This window comes from Scatophagus argus, chromosome 11, assembly GCF_020382885.2.
Source record: "Scatophagus argus isolate fScaArg1 chromosome 11, fScaArg1.pri, whole genome shotgun sequence".
NCBI lineage: Eukaryota > Metazoa > Chordata > Actinopteri > Scatophagidae > Scatophagus > Scatophagus argus.
The window spans coordinates 13,949,437-13,970,178 of record NC_058503.1 but is presented as its reverse complement, the minus strand read 5'-3'; the positions used below and the strand labels follow the sequence as shown (position 1 = coordinate 13,970,178).

Genomic DNA, 20,742 nt, shown 5'->3' with positions numbered 1-20,742 from the left:
TCAGAATAACAAGTTAATAATGTAATGTAATAAGGTATGCTGTGCACTAACTTCACACAGATTGATCAACACATGAGTATTTAACAGGTCTTTATTGAGGCATCGGATGACAGGTCATCTCTTTGGCACGAAAATGTTTAAATTTTTAAAAACGAAACAAAACAAACAAACAAAAAAACCCCAAAGATCTAACAACAGTTTGTGTTCTGCTTGCCTTTATAGAATTTAAAAGAAAAAAACATTGTAAAAAAACTGCACTGATTCGCCATTTTTTCCAATCAAATTCATTCCAATATTGCAACCCACTGCACAACTTAAGCTGTTGCAGTAGTTAAACTAATTGCAGCATATCAAAAGATACAACATCAGGAACAATACTTCAATTAATATATTGCAAGTTCAATTAATATTTCTCATTTAGTGTCAACAAAAACAGTACGAGCTTCACAGAGATTGGATTTACTGCAGTGCTGTTGCACTGAAAGGCATTATAGTGCAGAGGTTTATCTAGTAAAGTGGCTGTTCAGTGTAGGCTGACAGATGTTATGAGTAGTTATCACAGGAAGAACAACAGGCTTCCACGGTATCATCCATAATCACAATTTAGATGATCAGTATTATTATAAAGCACAATGTAAGTGCAGTTCATTGTGTGTTTAATCAAAGTATAAGAGATTCATTATTAACGTTTATAATGAGAGTAAATTCTGTATGTTTGAGATTTAAAGCTGGCTGTGGAGCTTCCTGATGACTTCTTTCCACTTATGGATAGGTGGGCTGCCGCTGGCCACCAGCTTCCTGAGGAGGCTGCAGGGCTGCAGGTGAGGCACATCAGGATGAGCCTGATGGTAATGCTCCAGCTTCTCAAGGACCTTCTCCAGCCCCGCCATGCCCGCGTAGAACATGGGACCTCCACGGTGCTTGGGCCAGCCATAGCCAAACACATAGATGACATCGATGTCTTCGGGTCCTGCAGCTATTCCCTCCTCCAGGATGCGGAAGCCCTCGTTGATCAGGGCGTAGAGGCAGCGCTCCAGCACCTCCTGGTGGTCAATGCGTCGTGCCACCAGGCCATGCTGGGCTCTGAACCCCTCCAGAAAGCTGTGCATCCAAGGGTCAGACCTGGCAACCTGACTGCCGGGTTTGTCATACTGGTACCATCCCCGGCCAGTTTTTTGGCCGAAGCGTCCCTGCTCACAGAGCAGGTCTCCCAGGGGGCTGTACCTCCGTCCCTGTCGGATTCTAGCTGACTGCCCTTTTACCAAACCGGGCTCCACCAGGCCGTCTCCCTTCCGGACTCTCCAGCCCACATCGAGTCCTGAGAGGTCGGACATTCTGAAAACACCCATGGCGAAACCAAACTCCTCCAGCACTCGGTCTACCAATTCAGGTGTAGCTCCCTCCTCCAAAAGGAAGAAAGCTTGTTCAACGTACGGCTTCAGCATGCGGTTCCCCACAAAGCCACGGCAGTTGCCAACAGCCACACTGACTTTGCCCATTTTCTTTCCCAGTTCCATGGCAGTGGCCACAGCTCGAGGAGAGGATCGCGGCCCATACACCACCTCCAGCAGCTTCATAACATGGGCTGGGGCAAAGAAGTGCATCCCAACCACCAGCTCTGGGTTGTGGATTTGAGAGGCCAGGTGGTCCACGTCTAATCCAGACGTGTTTGTACAGAGGAGAGTGCCTGGTTTACAGATGGCAGACAGCTGCCGAAAGATTTCCTCCTTCAAAGCCATGTCCTCAAACACAGCCTCGATGACCAGGTCGACACTTGCTACAGCCTGAATGTTCCTGCTGTAAGTGATCCTATCAAGCGCTGGAGTCACCCCACGTCTCTTCGCCCCACGCTCCAACATGCCAGATACTACCTGCTTTGCCTCCATCATCTGCTTCTCCTGGGTCTCCACGGCAACCACAGATAACCCTGTCTGCGCCAGGGCCACTGCTATGCCCCTCCCCATGGTGCCGAGACCTGAGAGGGCAAGATCAAATGGTGACTAAAAGAAAATTTACCAGTCACACAAATATCACAAACATTTCTTCAAGAAAAGCAAGAAAAATGACAACATAAACAAGTTCATATATATACGTGACAGAACAATATTTTAATGCACATACACACAATGCTAGACTGTAAATAGTTCTAGCCGAGCATCACAAAGTTTTTCCAAAGCTTGCAATTTTAATGCACAAGCTGCTGAGCTTTACGTATCAGGTTTGTCATTCATGCAATCCTTCCTGCTGGGAAGAGAGTTCATCCATTTTAACCCTGAACTGTAAATGAGGGCTTAGTTTCCATAGGCAACATGAATGTGGAGATGCCACACAGATAGCTTGGTGAGCCAACATGCTTGTTGAACACACAAACAAAAGAAATTATAAACCTTTATAAAGCTCTTACCGATGACAGCTGCTTTATGCACAGGCTTGGGCTTGCTTGTGTCCCAGCGGGCTCCACTGGGCATGCTCCACCTGCCAACAGCTCTCTGAGCAAAGAAACAGTACTGCAGGGCTCGGGCTTGGCCTGAGGTGAACAGAGTGGCCATTAGCTCTTTCTCTCGCTCCATGCCCTGAGCGTAAGGAAGGGTGGCAGCTGCCCGCACTGCCTGGACACATGTAACTGGTGCTATAGCTCCGCGGGCACTCTGTCGCACCTTCAGCATCACCTCCTCAAACAGAGCGTCCAAATCAGACGGGCGCGGACATGGATAGGTGCTTAAACGACGGGCATCCGGCGACTGACCTGAAACAGAAACATTGAAGAAAATGCACAAAAATGCCTGCATGATTTTATTTTCTAAACTGAAAGTAATTAGAATATTTGAACCAGAACAATTTTCCAGGTGAAACTAGATGAGAAGATTCAATATTAGAGCCTACAAACTTTACTACAACACACAACTTCTGTGATGACATGAAGCTGGGATTAATGAGAGTGAAGAACCTTATTAAAAGCATCTTAATTCCCACTCCTGTCTCCTCTGACATGATTACATGAGACGGTAGTCAGCATCCTTCAGAGCTCCACTGAATTACACTTAGCCGTGGGTCTGGGCCAGAAACTGGGTCACCCTGGTCAAGCTTAAAGGGACAGCAGTCGCGTTGGATTGGTTGCCTCCTCTTGGTCCAGCAACCGACAATTTTGTCTAATGCAATTAAGCCAGCATTAAGACATCACAGAAGAAGAACGAGTGCCATTTCAGGTCAGTTAAAGGTACATTCTGTCCACAAAGATGAGATGCTGTGCGGCAGCACAATGTGATCCCAGTGTACTTTAGGGGGGCATTATTGCAGCAGTTAATCTGTAAATGGTTGAGCCGAGTCGCTGGATTTGTTGTGCAGAGTGTGGAAAGCCTGGCCGTCCTGACAGATGTAGCCGGCAGATGTTGCAACTACTGGGGTAAAAAAGTTAATCTCTTCACCAGCAGAGACTTGAATCTGTGCACGTGTGCAGTGCGTGTGTGTGTGCGTGAGTCCCTTAGTGCATCAGTCAATGTGCACCAACTGCTTTTTTCCATAACATACACCCATGTGCGAGCTTTACGACTTTAGTGTTTTATGTGATGGATGTGACAGAACTAATCTATTCTGTGCTGGTTGATTCACCAGCCGTGTGTGAATGTTTGTGACACTGAGATGCACGGCTGGTAAATTTAGACACACATCCGATGTCCCTGTGTAACACCCTTGCTAATCACCTCGAGACTGGAGTATCCGTCAAAATCTCCGCCGATTTGAGTCGTATCTCCTCAAATCTCCCATCTCGAATCTCGCTGGCTTCTCTGTCTGACTCACTCTAAGCCTCAGCTTTACGAACAACACTCACTTTCTCACCCACTCGAAGTCGTCTTGGCAGTGTTGTGTGGAAAAAAAGCATTAGTACCAAAACTGCAATCACCCTGCGAGTGTAAAATGTTGTTTCACACGCATACCTGGAGACTTATTGTTGACACTTTGAACAGATGTAGTTAGATTATTTGCTAAAGCCGCAATATTATTCTACCTAACAGGTTTCTTATTATCTTAAATGTCTTAGAAATGAGCTGTCATTGCCAACTCAGCTTGAAACAAACCATTGCAAATGACATCTCTGGAACAAGTTCGCTTTCTACTAACATTAGAGTTATGAAAAGCTCCTCTCAAGAACATTACATGCAAAAGAATCAAAGGCTCTTTTACAGCCAAGGCTCAGCTCAGATGCCTTCCCCTCCACATACTCCAAAAATGTCAACACACAAAACCAAAGGCCAAAGGAAATGTGCTTATTCGTTTTGTTGCCAAGGGTTATATTTGATACTACTCTCATATCTGGCCATTAAATATGAAGGCCAAGTAATATTTCAGCACATAACATCTCAGCACAGCTTGTTGTTCTTACGCTCTGCATTTTGTGCCAATCAAAACAAATAAGACAAAATGTGTTAATTAGTGAACTTTAGAGGTGCTGGTAGGTAGATTTCATTTCCCTTTGAGCATAGTCAGGTGAGTGGTTTCCCACTAAGGCCAGTCTTTGTTCTGTGCCAAACTGTAAATATATAAACAATCAATCAATCTGTTCATCTGACTCCCAACAGGAAAGCAAATAAGCCAAACGCTGAAGTGCTCCTTTGAAATGAAAATAAATGGCTGCCGCTGAATTGTTTTGAAGAATCCTGTTCGCAAAAGCAACCGAAAAATTAAAGCGTGTGATGAGATTTTTCAGTTGAGCCCGCTTTGGTTGTCTGTCAGCAATACTCAGCAAATTTGAATGGGTAACTCTGCACCGACTAAGAAATCATTCCTCGTAAACTGCAGGGACGTGGCACACTTTTGCAATCCATTCAGAGCGTAAATGAGCCTGATTCACGTGCATGGGGAAATCCTCATCCTCCTAAATGACTGTCGAGGGCCCATTATTAATATTCTAGGAAAGTTTGTCCCTTTTCGCCCTTCTGAATAATACAGCAAAAGCAGTGAAGACATCAGAGCACATCTGACAGTACCATGAAACATTTATGGTTTCTGTGGTGGAGGATCTGCCTGCCGTGTTTTCTGCTTCCTTTGACTTCCACAACCTGCACGTCGACACGTCTTGATGTCAGACTTGCTCAAAATAACTGCTCTGGCAGGAATTTTTCTTCTTTCCTCCACGTAAATTTTTAAACCAATAAAGGGGGAGCTTATTTTAAACCACTGGGTACCCTGGGCTGGTTTGTGTGTGTCTCACCTTCAACACTCTGGGCAAACTTCACAGCTGCGTCCACAGTGTTGTGATCAGTAACCTGATCCACTATTCCAAGCTGCAGAGCCTCAGCAGCGGTCACATGGCGGCCTGTGGGAGACATGAAGGGCGTCAAAAGCCTGTAAACGTGACGTGTGATACTTCGCAATCACTAGATGAGGAATAACGAGACGCTCAAGTTGTTAGGATGCATGCCGCGTAACTGAAAATCCTCTTGTTTGTTTCTAACCTAAAATGATGGCAAAACACCACAATAAAAGAAAAAAAAATACAGTTTGCATAAATTCAGCTGTTAAGAGCATTTGAGAAAATCTGAAGGAGCACTGAATCGCTGAAAAGGCTTCTCTTGCAGTAGGCATGGCCAAACTAAACACATGCTGCCCTCTGCTGGTCATCAAGGAAACCCACCATAACAGCACCTGCTCTCCTGAGTACAGGGTTTATGTGCAATCAACAGCTCTGCCAAGGCAGTGTTAATAATTGATTTTAATAACTATAATATGCAAGGACATCCGCATCCGCAAAATGTGAGCGCACAAACACAAATAAAATCAGACCAGTACGCACGGTGTCACATTTAATGATACTTCCCTGTGTTAAAGACTGTTTGAACTTGTATTATCAACTCTGTAATAACTGAGGAAGGTCAACCTGTCTTTGCTACCTGTGGTGATGAGGTTTAACGCAGCTGGGAAGCCGATGAGCCTTGGCAGACGTTGGGTTCCCCCTGCAGCTGGCAGCAGACCCAGAGTCACCTCTGGAAACCCCAGTCTGGCCTGAAAGAACACAAAGGCACTCAGTTTGATGAATGAAAGGTGCAGAAACAACAGCGTGAGGTTGCTCAGAGACAGCTTTCTCTGGCCAGTAAATGTGTGGTCTATAAAGGTGAAAAAAACTCAAAAATATGTGGTGGTCAAACAAGGCTGTGATGATGGTTCTATTTCTAATGGCTGCAATTCAATATTGATTCAACAAACAGTCACCTTGGAACATGTAAGACAACACTGCCAGTTTGATGACAGATCTGAAGCACAAACTAACTTTTGAGTGTGCAATTCGATAATGACAACCAAGTGCCAACTCAAGGCCTCCTCCTAAAGCGATTCCCTCTATGGCTGCTATCACCGGCTTGTTTGCAGTTTCGATGGCGTGGATCATTGGTACAAGAGGAGGCCCCGACATCTCTGTCCTGAACTCCTTGATGTCCGCCCCTGTCATAAAACATGACAATGGTTATGTTGTCAGGGGGGGCTCAGACAGAAAGACAGAAGGTGCATCTGGATCCACCAAAATGTTTGCTCCGGGATGTTGTCTTTGAGGGATTCAACGCAAACCAGGAGGCTACTATAAATACTCTTCAGTAGTTGATGTTTATTAAATTGAAATTATGTGTTAAAGTTGGTGTTGAATGCCGAGCATGCAGCACTCCAACGTGTTTCTCATTAAATCTGGCTTGAATTTGTATAAAACCTGGGTAGAGATATCCTCCTTTATTCGCTCCAGGCTAAAGTGTATCTTACAAATCGCCCCAATTATAACATTAAAATCAGTGAAATCTGCTGTTCTTTCACAGTGTGTGGCTTTAGATCAGTTTTAGTCAACAGAAAAAAAGCAAAGCATTTTTTAAAATTGTTTCATTTGTCTAAATTTGTTGTGTAACGACAGAAACTAGTACAGTAAAGTACTATTTTAACACATTTTTGGCATCAAAAACAATACTAACTCCATAGATACTCCACTTCAAGTTTCAAGAAAAGAATTAATTTCTTTTATTGCTTGTGAAAAAAGACAGTTTTAACCGTCCCTGTTGCTTTGCTGAGGGAGATGGACTCGCTTTGTTGCAGTTTGTGAAAATCAATAAAGGGAACACATCAAGGGAGCCGTGTGCAATGTGGGACCAAATGGATCCATTGTGTGCAATCAAAATGTCACGGAGCTGTGCCTTTTTAAAAGATCCTTCCACCATTTTATCTCTGTCAAAAAGTGCAAACGGATGACAGTTTACATCTGAAAATGACAATGAAAATGGCAGAAAAGAAGTCCTTACCACCACAAAACACTCCATTCTGGCCACAGATGACCAGAGTCTTCACCTTTGGGTCACTGAGTGCTCTCTGCACCGTGTCAACGATGCCCTGCCTCACGGCTGCACTGTACAAAGAAAAATGTGTTTGCAATGTATTGCACTTACAATGTTTCCAGAATTTACCCTTTAAATTGTTATAAACTAAGCTTACAGAAGAATGGAGGCCTTTCTGCTACAGGCGCTCTTCACAAATTTAAAAATAATATTTAGATATGATGCATGTATAAATATTTAAAAGATATATATAAATAAAGGGTTGTGAAAAAGTGCCCGGAGGAATCAGATGTGCATTATTCAGAATATGACATACATAATATATGGAATATGTCCTCTGTGAAAAGGGGCCAGTGGTGGCCTAAATAGCGAAGTGGGCAGGATAAATTTATGTTGAGAAAATTGTCCATCCCTCATTACCACAACTGAGGTGCCCTTGAGCAAGGCTGTTAACCCCCAAATGCTCCAGAAGAGCTGCTCCTGGACCAGCAGATCAGGATTCATGTGTATTTGAAATTTTTACTCTAGAAAAGTACAGAAGCATTACCAGCGAAATGTACTTAAAAGTACTCAAAGTACTGTAACATATAACATTATTATGACAGTTAATATTACTAATTGATTTTCATGAAAGTAGCATCAACAGCTCAAAGGCAAGCCAGCCCCAATCCTACAACATTTTATATGTTTTTAATCCACAGCAACGCATCATGTTTTCAATGTTATCAAAGATTTTATATGTAAAATCCTCATCTGCAAAGTATCTGCTAGCTGCTACAGATGCGTAGTGGAGTAAAAAGCATAATCTTTTTTCCTCTTAAAATATAAAGGAGTTTAACATAGAAATACTGACGTAGCTCACAACTATACTTATACTACAATACTTCAGTAAATGTACTAAGGTTGGTTACATTCCACCACTGATACAGATAATAAAACCTGTTCCTCTGGCGCCACCTTCTGGCGAAACATGTTCTTACTCGTACTGCTAAATCAAGTTACTCGCTTTGCACACAAAGTTAACTTGTTTGCACCTTTACCTCTTGTGCATGAGCTAATTCATCCCCCCAACATATGAACTTGCATCAGAATGTGTCCGCACTCTAAATATAAATAGATCTATACATTAAAAAAACAAACAAACAAGCAAACAACAACAACACAACATCAGCTGTCTCACCTGAGCGCGTTGACAGGAGGATTTTGGAGAGTAATCAAGCCAACAGACCTCGACACACGACTAAACTGAGCCATCGAGCCTGTCGATCAGACACTACAAGATGTCGCACTTGTTTCTGGTGTTGGACACTGAACTTTGAAACTTCACTCCTGCTGGCAGGACTACACAACCTTTAACACACTTCTTATTCCACGAAGCCCCGCACATTTAATTTCCAAACGCTCTTCGTCGTCGTCTCACTGTGTGTGCTGTGCTTGTGGTCGATGGCAAATACTCATTACCGCCACCATCTGGACGGGAGTTGATCTGAAAAATAAAAATCTTGACCGTTAATGTTTCCTCTGTATTATGTTGTTCGGTCGTAACATAACATTCATAACATAATGTAGCTTGTAATTAACGAGCAGTGTTCAATTCAAATGTATCAGTATAATCCTGTGTCGAATCCTGTGATAAAACTGTGTCGGATGTGATTCATTTGTAACACTTGACTATAGACAATATACGCTGGTGGCCATTGTGGCTTGTTGTATAATGTTGAAGAAATATTTATATATTTATATATTTTTAGCCATTCTGCGTTTATCTTTTACCTACCTACCTACCTACCTAGCTTTGTTGTTCTTGTTTTTCTAACTGTACGTCTATTTCTATATTCCTGTAAATTGTTTTGTGTATAAGTACTTTAAAATAAGAGTAACATAAACGTGGAGTCAAACTCCTGGTATGTGTACACACTAATGACTGTGTATAAAGTATGTGTGCTATGTATGATACACATAGTGGGCCATTGAAGCTGATTGGGTGTAACCAGAAGGTGGCGGTAATGCGAAACTAACGATACCAGCTGCGGTTAAACCTCAAAGAAGAAGAAGAAGAAGAAGCAGTAGAAGAAACAGCGGTTGGCCTTTGTTTCCGTCTGTTGCTCTCACTGACAACAAGCGGGTGAAGAAGCCGGACTCTGGCTCAGCAAAGTGAGCAGTATGCGCTCACTTGTCGGACTGACCTCCGTAATTATTGCAGCAAGTTTGTACCTGTACTCGCTGTCCCTGTACCTTCCTGCGGGACCACGACGGCGTCCTCATCCAGCTGCCGACAGGGAACATGTGGAGACATTTGAGTCCGAGCAGCCCACTGACAGCTCCGAAGAACCCAGCAGGTTATTGACCATGGCGGTGTTAGCTTAAAGCCAGAGAGCATGAAGTCTTTATGGATTACATATGTATAAGTCCCCTTACTGTATTCAAATAAGCGTTTAAAGTGTGACGTTATGCTACCGTAACGTTACTGTCATCTACGCTAGCAGGCTCCCATCTCAGCCACTTTCACCACCACACAGATAAACTGCTGCTAACTGACAGTAGTTCATAATGTCATGTTGTAGCGTTAAATAGTCCCATTAATTCTCCAGCGTTTAATTAGCTACCTTACGCAATTCACTTCAGTGGCATACGGTAATCATTAAACATTATAAAACTGGTTACTGAAAAGTGATATATTTAGTCCCAGTTATTCAGCTGCTGATGATTTTAGATTAAGAAAAACAAATATTAACATGTATGAACCTGTTACCATTGTTATTTTCTTAATAAATGATAAACGAAGCAAATTAAAACTGTAATTGATCTTTATTTATTTAGGTGTGTGTGTGTGAATATGCCAGTTGTTTATTAGCTATAAGCAAACTTTATTACTTCATTATCATCTAATCCCCTATTATTTTTTTAACTTAAATGATTAAATAATTGTTAAGGTTGTAATCATGACACCATCACGGTGTCATAAATTCTCCATATCCTAAATGATTAATAAAGTAGTTTTGTCTTGTAAACATGGATGATCTAAACAAAGATTTTCATATGTCATTTCAGAAACACTTGCATATCATCAGGCTTTATTTTAGCACTTCACGATGCTCCCTCACCTTGTCTGCTCATGAATGAAGACTGGATGGTGTGACTGACCTGAGTGTGGTTGTTCTCGCAGGTTGAAGTTCCCTTCAGACTTGGAGGAGCTGAGGGAACTGGCTGAGCTCCTGCAGTTTTACAAGACAGAACACACAGGATATGTCCTGCTGCTCTTCTGCAGTGCATACCTCTACAAGCAGTCGTTTGCCATTCCTGGATCTTCGTTCCTGGTAAGGTAAAAAACTCAAATGTATGTTTTAAATGCTCTCTGTGCTGATGCTGGCAGGCATCGGCGTGTCTTATGTTGCATTTGTTTAAAAATGATTCTAGCAGTTTGTTTAATCTTTACGTGTAAGAATTCTTCTCGGCATGTTTGACAGAAAAATGTGACACGAGGATTTTAATTAGTCAAGTAAAAGAAAACATCACGCCTTGCGGGTGTAAAAGAAACTTGGTTTTATTTTGACCCGCTTGTCGTGTGCAGCTCAGATCTCTTCTTAAAAGACACACTGCAGAGGATAAAAATGTTCAGCCAGCTCGAACAGCAAAGGGATGTCAGACTTGCTTTTGTATCAGTCATGATTCCCCTGAATGAGCATTGCAGAGAAGAGGCCTTAACCACACATACCACACGCTGGTTAAAGTGACAATCACCCATCTTCCTACTCTTAAAAACACAGTTAGATCACAGTATTTCTCTCCTCTGACAAGAAGGCATACAGCAGATCAAAGCTGATCATTACACACACGTATTGATGATGTCTAGTAACCCAGACCTTCTTCTTTTCCTGTCATTGTGCAGAACATTCTGGCAGGAGCTATATTTGGACCATACCAAGGCCTGCTGCTTGCCTGTGTGCTCACCACTGTGGGCTCCACCACGTGCTACCTCCTGTCCCAGGCTTTCGGAAAACGCTACATTGTTAACCTCTTCCCCGATAAAGTCTCCATGCTGCAGAGGAAGGTGAATTCGTGACACCGTGTAAACAAAGCTGAAATACTGAGAACTGTTAGTATTGAATTATATTGACAGTCTGGAAACTTCTAAGGCACAAAGCTCAAACAATTAACTGTCTCTGTGTGCATCTTCTATATATAGAGAGAGAGAGAGAAAAAAAAAGAGAAATTTGTTGTGTTATCAAAGCGCAGGTAAAGATGCTTCTTCAAGTGAGATATGGATCGTCTCACCGTTGTCAAATCACAGAAAAACTCTGTGATGTATGTATCTTATACATGTATGTATCTTTTAGCAACAAAACGCAGAGAAAATAAACAAAATTCACTTGCTGCAACAGCTGCAACTATCAGTGATCGTACATACAGTATTTATGGATTTATTTATTTATTTTTTACCTAAGTGTTCATTCTTGGGGTCCCAATGAAAACTTGTCACACATGTAAACACATGTAATTATTAGTTTTGGTTTTTTTTTTTTTTATCATATTTCGTTCCACATTAACAAGCTCAAACAGCACACCAGTGTGATTATTGTCCTTTAAACACACGTTACAGTAAAACCAAACATTTTTCATGTCATTGACACCCAAAAAAAGACATAAATTGCAACATCTTGTTTAAAATCTGCCCTTTGTTTCCCAGGTTGAGGAGAACCAGGACTGTTTGTTCTTCTTCCTGCTCTTCCTGAGATTCTTTCCCATGACTCCCAACTGGTTTCTGAACATGTCTGCCCCGATCGTCAACATCCCCATCACCTTCTTCTTCTGCTCAGTCTTCATTGGTATGCACACGCGGGTCACCTGACTGACAGCTCGTTTGAGCTGTAAGACACACTCTGCATGCACACTGAGGGAAGCTGTACTCTGAATCACAACAGCGATGACTGTTTTTCTTCCTTCCCCAAATTAAACATGTAAACGCTAAAAGAAAAAAGGCTTCATGTTCAACTAAATCAGTAATGAAAAGACTACTTTGATGGTCGGTCATGTTAGGTTACATGCCACTTAATCGACCCTATTTGTCCCTCTGTTCAGTGGTTAGTTTCAGCCTGTGGCCGTGACATGTTTAATGCGTTTCAAAGCAACATGAGGCAATTAAAAAGCTTCAAAGTGTTGATTGCCAGACATCTTTTTTAGCTGTTAGAGTTATCAAACATTAACCTAACGCAGCACCTCTCTGTAGCTGTGTGTGTTATTACATGAATGAAGATTTGAAGGATTCATTGTTTTTTGCACTTTTTGCTAAATAAACAGGATAGCATCAATTCAAACAACAACAACACTGCGAATAAACCCTCTCACAAAGCTGCAGCCACGGTTTTGTTCTTAACCTTTAGGTCTCCTGCCGTACAACTTCATCTGCGTCCAGACGGGCGTCATGCTGTCTGAGGTGTCGTCGCTGGATGACCTGTTCTCCTGGGAGCGGCTGCTGCAGCTGTTGGCCATCGCCTGCATGGCTCTGGTGCCCGGCGCTCTCATCCGCCGCTTCAGTCAGAGGCGTCTGAAACTGGATGTCCAATCGCGGAACGGACTCGTCACAGACAAGAAGGTCCAGTGATTTGTTCCCTGCTTTGAAAAGCATTTTTTTTTTTTAATCTGGAGTGCTTCACTTTTCTGGAGCCTCCGGGACATGAAGCAGGATTTTAGGGATTTTTTTTACTGGCACGATGGTATTTGAAGCCAAGTATTTTGTGTTATGAAATGTGTTGGTGTTTCTGTGCCGCAGCTTGTGTGGGCACAGCGTGCACATGATGTGTATATAAATGTATGAATGTATAGAAATCATATGGAGAGAGGGAAGGATTTTAAGGAGACTTTATCTTGCACTCTTGTTATACATTAATATTTCTGCTTCAGTGTTGACAGCTGGTGTTTTAAGTGCCTGTCGCGCAGTCAAACTTCTACCTCCAACATGCGCGTGAGGAAAAATTAATGTAAACATAACAGCCTTCCCAATCTACCTGTTGGTAGTGGCTGGTTGTGGTTGTGTGAAATATTTTATTTGTTAACTGAAATACTGTTTATGTTTGCAGCATGGATCATACAACTTGAAGTTGTATTTTTTCTTGTTTGACAATCATTTTTTGCAGTTTCTGTATGAATTGTAATGGCGTGTGTAGGACACTTTGTACTATTTTTCAACTTGGTTACTTTTTCCAGCTGTGTGATCTAAAGATCAGGATCTAACCTGATGGAGTGTAATGTTCAGGAGTCATTTTGAATAACCAATTGAATTAAGACTTTTGTGACTGAATGTCCGTTTCTTTCACCACATCCTGATTTCTAAGCAGCTGCATTATTATCTGAAAGTGAATGTGCAGTTAATTCAGGCAGCGTGAGGCCTCTGTTTAATCGAACCATAATATTGCCTTGAAGTCCTCCTCTTTGTTGCCTCTCATCACATGTCCATGTGTCTTTCGCACAGTGCCGGTCCAAAGTGTTATTTTCACTCTCTTCATGTGGGTTCGGGTGTAAAAGGTTATGTCGGCTTTCGGTTTCATCCGTATTTGTGGTGTGTCAGATGATGTGCTACCTTTTGTTTCAGATGTGGAAAGCTTTAAAAAATAAAACAACAGTAGGTTTTTTAGGTTTTTGTTTTTTTCAAATATTCTTTATTGCTCAGATCCAGGTTGCTCAGCAATACAGTTCACTCACAACTCAAAACAACAGCATGGCTGTCACCAGAAAGTCATGGGTCCACGAGGTGTACTAAAAAGGGGATCACATGTCAATCCAGCACACAGTCACCGATTACCTTGAGGTGTTTGGGACCTTTTGGCCCGTGGGAAATGTAGGACTTGAGGGTCGTGACCTACTGAGGAAAACAAAAGGAATCTCTCAAATGGTGAAATACAATTAAGAAATGGATCCATGTAAAACCATTACTGAAAGTCTAGTGCCATATGAAGTGTAGTACATACTGGATCGCCTACAACAGTCTCATGCAATGCTTTTGTGTTTTGTCATTTAACAAGACAGGACGAAAAAAAAACAAACCCCGAAACACTGCTGTGGTTCTGCATACATCCAACCCGACTTTACTAAATCCTTCCTCAGCTGATCTGTAATTTCTGGATGGTGTTTGAATGCCCTCTTTTCTGTTCAGTCCCAAAGGCAGAACACGTTTTATCAACTTTTGTTTAATCAGACCTGGATACTCTGTCAACCCTGCTGGTTTGTGTGTTGCAGATACATTTGTTTCGCCTTTCCGACTCCCAAAATCTGTTCAAAATCCTATCTAGGATATTTTTTTCAACCACAATGTAACAGCTAGTTATTATTGGTAGTGATGTAAAAGGAATGAATATCAAAGCAAAGATTCCCAGCTAATGCTCCAGACTACATTATTAAATCAGTGTACATGACGAGAAAACCAGATCAACAGAAAACAAACAAGAAAAAGCCTAAGCTATCCAACCACCATGTGATATGACTAACAACACAGTACACCCTCAGCGATGTGTGTAAGTGTGTTTTCCTGGTACTGTATATTAATGTCTAGCAACACCCCACAAAACCTAGAAACACCAATCCTTGGAAGTAAAATAAAAAGGTTACTATCATCTTGACAAGTTTCGGCCTCAGGCTGCGGTCGGCTTACGGATGTCCCAGCGACCGTGATGCTCTGCTGACAACAGCACTGCGAAAGCGAACCAGCTGGAGGGAAACCTGCACTTGATGCTGTATGAAGAGCCAAAAACACAAGAGACACGAGAGGTCCTGATGAGTCCTCTGCAATGTGAGAAAACAGCCTCGATCAATCAAAAAAAAAAAAAAAAAAAAAAAAAAAAAGCTACTCCTGGCAGTCAAACAAACCACGAATGACAAACTACAATTTCCAGTGCTACCTTGAAAAGCCGCTTTTCTCCACCACATACCCTACAACAGCGAAGAAGACCACCACAGGAGTCATGCGCTCGAGTAGAAGCACCGTACTGCATTTGGGTTGATAAGGTCAGGGTATTTTCAATCAGGTCTGGTGAGCTATCATCATCAGTATGAGGTACTGTACCGGCTGTGGGGAGGCTTTACTGAAACAGCCTCAGGCATTGTGTGAGTTCGAGAGACCTTTTACGTTTTATTTTAGCACTGCTAGTCTGTGTTCATTGGGACATTAAAAAAAATAATAATAAAACCTCATCTGATGACAAAAGTCTGCCCTCTAAAAAGCTCTCAACGGTTAGAAGAATTCCAAAGACAAACGCTAACTTTCACTGTGTCTTTCAGTTATTTAATTTTTTCCCTACGTGGGTTTTAGTAACTAAAGTCAGCCTTGGATTCTGAGAGGTAATTCTGAAAAATGTACAGCACAAAAAAAAAAAAAATAATAATAATTATTATCTGTAGATCGATGAGAAAACCATTTAGAGGTCAGTGGAGTTGAGGGCAGCTGTGACACTCTAAACTTCTCCCACCGTCTCTCACAATGCAGGTGCAGACTGCCAAGTGTTATAGAGACCAAAGAAAAAGATGCATTTATGTTTGACTCTATTGTACATGTTTACAGATATACAGTTATCTTGTCGTACACAGTGACATTTTCAAAGACTAGACTAGAGTTGTTCTACATTCTACACAGAAGACTAAGGTTTTACACCACGTTCAAGAGTCCTGTCAGTGTGTTTTTGCAGCTTCGTGTTTTTCTTCAAATCAACCCCAGAGTATGCTGTTATCAAACAGAGCTGGTAAGATTGAGTTGGGTTGTTATAAAATTCTTTTTTTTTTTTTTTTTTGCCTTTTTTTTTTCACAAGTGAATAAACTTCATTATTATTATTATCATTTTTTAAAGTCTAAAAAAAAAAAAAAAACAAAAAACCTGGAGGTACAGTTGGGAAAACAGGAGGTACAGTTGGTTAGTTTCTGTTTCTATCAACTGACTGGTGTCTTGTTTTTTTTCCTTTCTTTGATGGTGAAATCAGTACACAACATCCACATTCAGAACCACTTCGGGCAGGTTTATACCCCCTTGTTCCTGCTCTTCATTCCTTTCTGGCTAAACAAAAAAAAAAAAAAATCAACTTGGAAATCATTTGACTTGTATCATTAAGAGGTTGTACGGCGTCCAGGCAAAGACGGTCCAACAAGAGCTGACTACGGTTTACAAAGTTTCACTAGTTGGCTGGACCTGAAGAGTTTAGAGATTACTGTAGATCTTTTCTCTGGTTCATTTTTTTTTGTTTGTTTTCATTAAAAAAGAAAATTAAAAACGTTCAAAATGATCAGTTAACAAGGCATACAAAATGTGGAAAAAGGGGGGAAATGAAAGATTGGACTGAGGTACCCTGAAGCCTGAGGTAGATCACAATACTGACATGCGCACTGTTCACATCCTGACCAAAGTTAACGCGGTGGTTCACTTTACTGTTCTCCTATTTTTTCAGGTTTTTATTTATATTATTCATAGTCTAGTTTTCAAGAAAATAAACACTTCCCTTCAAAACAATATGGCAGTGTCCCACTGAGGAGAAAAAGAAAAGGACTTTGTTTTCTTTTTGTTTCTTATCAATAGCTCTCATCACAAAATAGGAAAAAAAATAGATTCATAAATATTACTCTCTCTTTTTATATATATATATATATATATTTATATATATACACACACATACACGCACGCACACACACATACACACGGAGGAAGCTGTGCGTATTGGCAATAACCTTGCGTCTGGAAGATGAAGCTGATGGGTGATGTCTGAATGGTGACAAATTAAGGCAACAAGCTTCCGCGGTCTCCAAAGTAAAGCACAAAGGGGACACCGGGGGACCTGCGCGTCCAGCGTGCTCGCAGGGCGGCCGGCCAGCTCGCCAAAGCAAGTTAAAACACAAAAAGAAGAGCTGTAAAGAAAAAGAGCGAGAGTGAGAACGACAACCTGCGTGTCTGTGCCTCTGGCCCGGCCTGCTGGACGACGGCAGGGGTGATGTTTCTAAAAAGGCTGCATATCGTACATTCACAGCTGTCATGCCGTTTTAGAAAGCTCCCTGACAAGAGAGGGTTAAAGCCAAACGCGGCTGCGGTCACGTTTGCGGTTGTGTGTGTACCACAGGTCATACAGTGCCTCCCCATAAGCCCCAACCCCCACCCCACCCATCTTTCAAGCCCCAGACCCTTTCCTCACTGCCACTCTCACACAACGCGAGTCTGCACCCACCCACACCTTGTCCCCTCTCCTCTCTCCCCTCTCTAGGCCCTCTGCTCACATTTAGTGTCGGCCCCCTCCCCCTCTCCGTGGCCCCTTCATAAGGTAGAGCGTGTGGTGGTGCACATTGAAATGACTGGTGGTCTCTTAACAAGCAAAGGTGCACCTTTGTGTTTTTTTGTTTGTTTGCTTTTTTTAAGACGTCAATTTTTGTTTTGATCGTCGGAGTGAATGCGGTTAGAGACATCCTTTTGATTTTCAGGACAAGTATGAATGTCGGTATAATCTAATGCATGAATAGGGAGAGTGATACCAGTTTGCTGGTCCAAAAAAGGAGAAAAAAAAATCCCTCCGTTGCTTTTAACCTCTGCTGAGCGAAAGTGGCAGTCAGTTCAATGTTATCAAAAGGCTACAGAAAAAAAAAGTGTTTGTTGACAACAAATATATATTTTTTTTATCCTATTAAAAAAACTCAGTGCCAGATGAGAGAGAGAGTGATGAGAAAGTGAAGCGGAAATTAGCAGAAAAGAAAGAAAGGAAGAAAAAAAAACCATGCAGCATCAGATGTGAATGTGAGAGACATTTCAAAGGGAAGCTATCTTTTGCGTTGGCACACACACAGGCTTGTTACAAAGACTCATCCACCATATTTACTTATACTGGTTTTCTTTCTTCTTGATTTCAGTGGCCTATAATGTGAACAAATAAAGGAAACTTTATGCGGCTGTCACAGCCCAGTCAATCTGTGGATCAAGCAAAATATTAAAAACCACACCAAGTCGTACTGTCATTTTGATAGAAAAATAACAGTGCATACTCTCAGTGTGTATCAATATACTTTCCTACTCTGTATTAATACTGCTAAGGACATTTAATCTTGCAAATCTGAATGTCATCACAAACTCTTGTGAGAGAAGGCGTCCATTGTCGCTCGCTGTCGTTCTAACCCAAAATATCAATCTCACTGCCTCGTGTACTCTCGTGTTAATACAGCTGCTTTATCCGTTTGTTAGGCCTATGTTAGTCCAACTTAAGAGATAACATTATGCAGGGCGACATACTATTTCCTGTTTACCTTTTTAACTCTGAAGACAACAGTTTCCACCTTTCTTTTAGATTTAGTTTTTTTTTTGTTGTTGTTTTGGTCTTTTTATTATGTCACATGAGTACGGTTTTTCCCACTCTGTCTGCTCTCACAGGGCTGGCAGTGCACACAATGCCCTCAGCCTTTGGCTCCCACTTGTTTCCCCCCTAGTGAAGTTCTTTGGTTTTGTTCGGTGCTGCTGGTCTGCCCTGCATGTCCCCCTCGGCCTTGGCCTTTGTCTCTGTCCGTTTAGGAGAGCTACATTCATTGGCTGGCGCCCGCTGGAGCCACCCCGCTGGTCACTTGGAGTGGTGCGGTGACACAGCGGCGCCCTGCTGGTGCTTCTGTTCCTGCTGTTTGACCTGCTGAATGATCTCCCGGATCTTCCTCTGTGCAGTCTGTTGGAGAGACGTCGCACGCAGGACAAAGCGTTAATTGATACATGACAAGGTGTCCTCATGAAAATAATGGACGATGTAAATATTTTTTTGTTTTGTTTTGTTTTTTTTTCCTTTTTCATTTATTCTGCTACATTTTCTTCCAGCCGTTATCTGTCTGTCAGCTGTTAATAAAAACTCATTCTTCATCTTGCAAATATGATTTTGACAAAACAATCCCACTTCAAGGTCCACTTAATAACTTCTTCTGGAGCTTTCAAGCCATATGACACGGTCCTCATCGTCACATGGAGTTTGCTCAGCGGTCAGGTGGATGAACCTGCTGACGCGAGAGCTCAGTGGCTGTTATGAATTCGTCCATAGCACCTTTACTGAGTACATTAGCTAACATCTCCATCTCTGTGACAAGTGAGCAATCTCTATATGCTGATGAAGACCATGTCGTGTCCAGAAAAATCTACAGCAGGAGGATCTTGAGTTGGGATTGTTTTGTTAAAAAATGATTGTTGTTTTATCTACAGTAACCCAGTACACAGTTAACAATACCATAGGATTAATAAATTCACAATAAGATCTGAAAACTCCTGTATTATGATTCAGCTTTTTATAGCTTTTATTGTTTGAAGACACTTTTTTGTTTTGATACAGATAAACAAGCTAACTTCTGCTTTCTGCACAAAGCTTAACAGATTCACAGTAACCATCAGCCAATCAGAAATGAGTATTTTCTGTGTGATAAAATGTATCTTAAATTACACGCATGCCAACAGTAACTGTGGACGCCATATTCCTACAATAGCCCAGAACGGACAAACTAAACACCAAATGGTGAGGGGCTTTTCCCCAGTTTTAGCTGCTACTGCAGGGAGGGATGAAACGAGGGGTGTTCAGTTGGTTGCAACCTGCCAACAAATCACTAGATGCCACTAAATTCTGCATACTGGACCTTTAAAAGCAATCAATGAACCTCTCACATGAGTATTTTTACTTATGTGGCTTTATTAGATCATTCGGTGTCTCTGGGCTTGATTTACATTTTCCTCAGTCCCCTATTAGCTTTGTTACATCTTAATCAATCTTATTAGAGACTGGAGTCCAGTGACACACATGAGGATTTGGTCTTTTTGCATGTAAATTCTACTTTTTAAAATTCTTATTTCAGCTGACTGTTGTTCCACATAGGTTCACAGTTATATAGTTACCGTACACCAGGTTAGATACGGTTTTAATTTGCACACTCATGGTGCACAGTTTTTAGGTCTCAACTGTGTGGACGTGTACGGACATATTTTATCCAATACTTATCTGACACCCATGTTAGTTTCCTGCAACGGTACAAATCAAGGATTCACAAAGTGGTCAACTGAAAGTGGGTGCAACCGAGCGAGCAGAGTCTGAACAGTAGAAGATCAGGATGAGCACTGGCGCATAATGACACGACGACGGGGGGGGGGGGGGGAGAAGAGTAGAACAGAGAATAACAGCAATAGAAAAGAGAATAATAACAACTGGAAACACCCATATTAGTTCACAGGGCCTTAAACTTTGCTTTTTGCATACCTGGCTGGCAAAGAAATGCCCACTGATTTTCACAAAGACCTCGTCATTCTCGTCTGGAGTTTGGTCCCGCGGTACGATGACCTCAGCACTCGTTAGATTCTGCAGCTCGTTTACCTGGAAAAAAAGACTCCAGGGATCATCACCTGGCTTTGAATTTCACTTCCAGCCTCGCTTACGAAACACGCTAACAGACAGAGTATCAGATTATGGTAAA

General features: G+C 41.9%; 3 protein-coding genes and 1 long non-coding RNA gene across 6 annotated transcripts in view; 1 reads left to right on the top strand and 3 right to left on the bottom strand.

Moving 5' to 3' along the window:
- Positions 1-88: 88 nt before the first annotated feature.
- Positions 89-8,732, bottom strand: ehhadh (enoyl-CoA, hydratase/3-hydroxyacyl CoA dehydrogenase). The gene is made up of 7 exons (XM_046404137.1): positions 8,485-8,732; positions 7,272-7,375; positions 6,266-6,435; positions 5,889-6,000; positions 5,210-5,314; positions 2,405-2,746; positions 89-1,975 (listed from the first exon to the last, which is right to left on the bottom strand). The coding sequence occupies exons 1-7, from the start codon at positions 8,556-8,558 to the stop codon at positions 723-725; spliced, it is 2,160 nt and encodes a 719-aa protein (XP_046260093.1). The 5' UTR covers positions 8,559-8,732; the 3' UTR covers positions 89-722.
- Positions 8,733-9,344: 612 nt separating this feature from the next.
- On the top strand, positions 9,345-13,931 carry tmem41aa (transmembrane protein 41aa). Its single transcript, XM_046403780.1, has 5 exons — positions 9,345-9,643; positions 10,471-10,621; positions 11,194-11,355; positions 11,992-12,130; positions 12,686-13,931. The coding sequence occupies exons 1-5, from the start codon at positions 9,468-9,470 to the stop codon at positions 12,904-12,906; spliced, it is 849 nt and encodes a 282-aa protein (XP_046259736.1). The 5' UTR covers positions 9,345-9,467; the 3' UTR covers positions 12,907-13,931.
- A 506-nt stretch (positions 13,932-14,437) lies between these two features.
- On the bottom strand, positions 14,438-17,455 carry LOC124066917. Its single transcript, XR_006844663.1, has 2 exons — positions 17,008-17,455; positions 14,438-15,029 (listed from the first exon to the last, which is right to left on the bottom strand). It is a non-coding gene; the product is annotated as an uncharacterized LOC124066917 (long non-coding RNA).
- Positions 17,456-18,544: 1,089 nt separating this feature from the next.
- Positions 18,545-20,742, bottom strand: part of igf2bp2a (insulin-like growth factor 2 mRNA binding protein 2a) — a 44,883-nt gene continuing 42,685 nt past the window's right edge. For all 3 annotated transcript variants that reach the window (XM_046403777.1, XM_046403779.1, XM_046403778.1), the window contains 2 exons: positions 20,529-20,642; positions 18,545-18,968 (listed from right to left, as the gene is read on the bottom strand). In XM_046403777.1, coding sequence (XP_046259733.1) covers positions 18,870-18,968; positions 20,529-20,642 — 213 coding nt within the window. In that variant the 3' untranslated portion in view covers positions 18,545-18,869. The remainder of the gene's footprint in view (positions 18,969-20,528; positions 20,643-20,742) is intronic.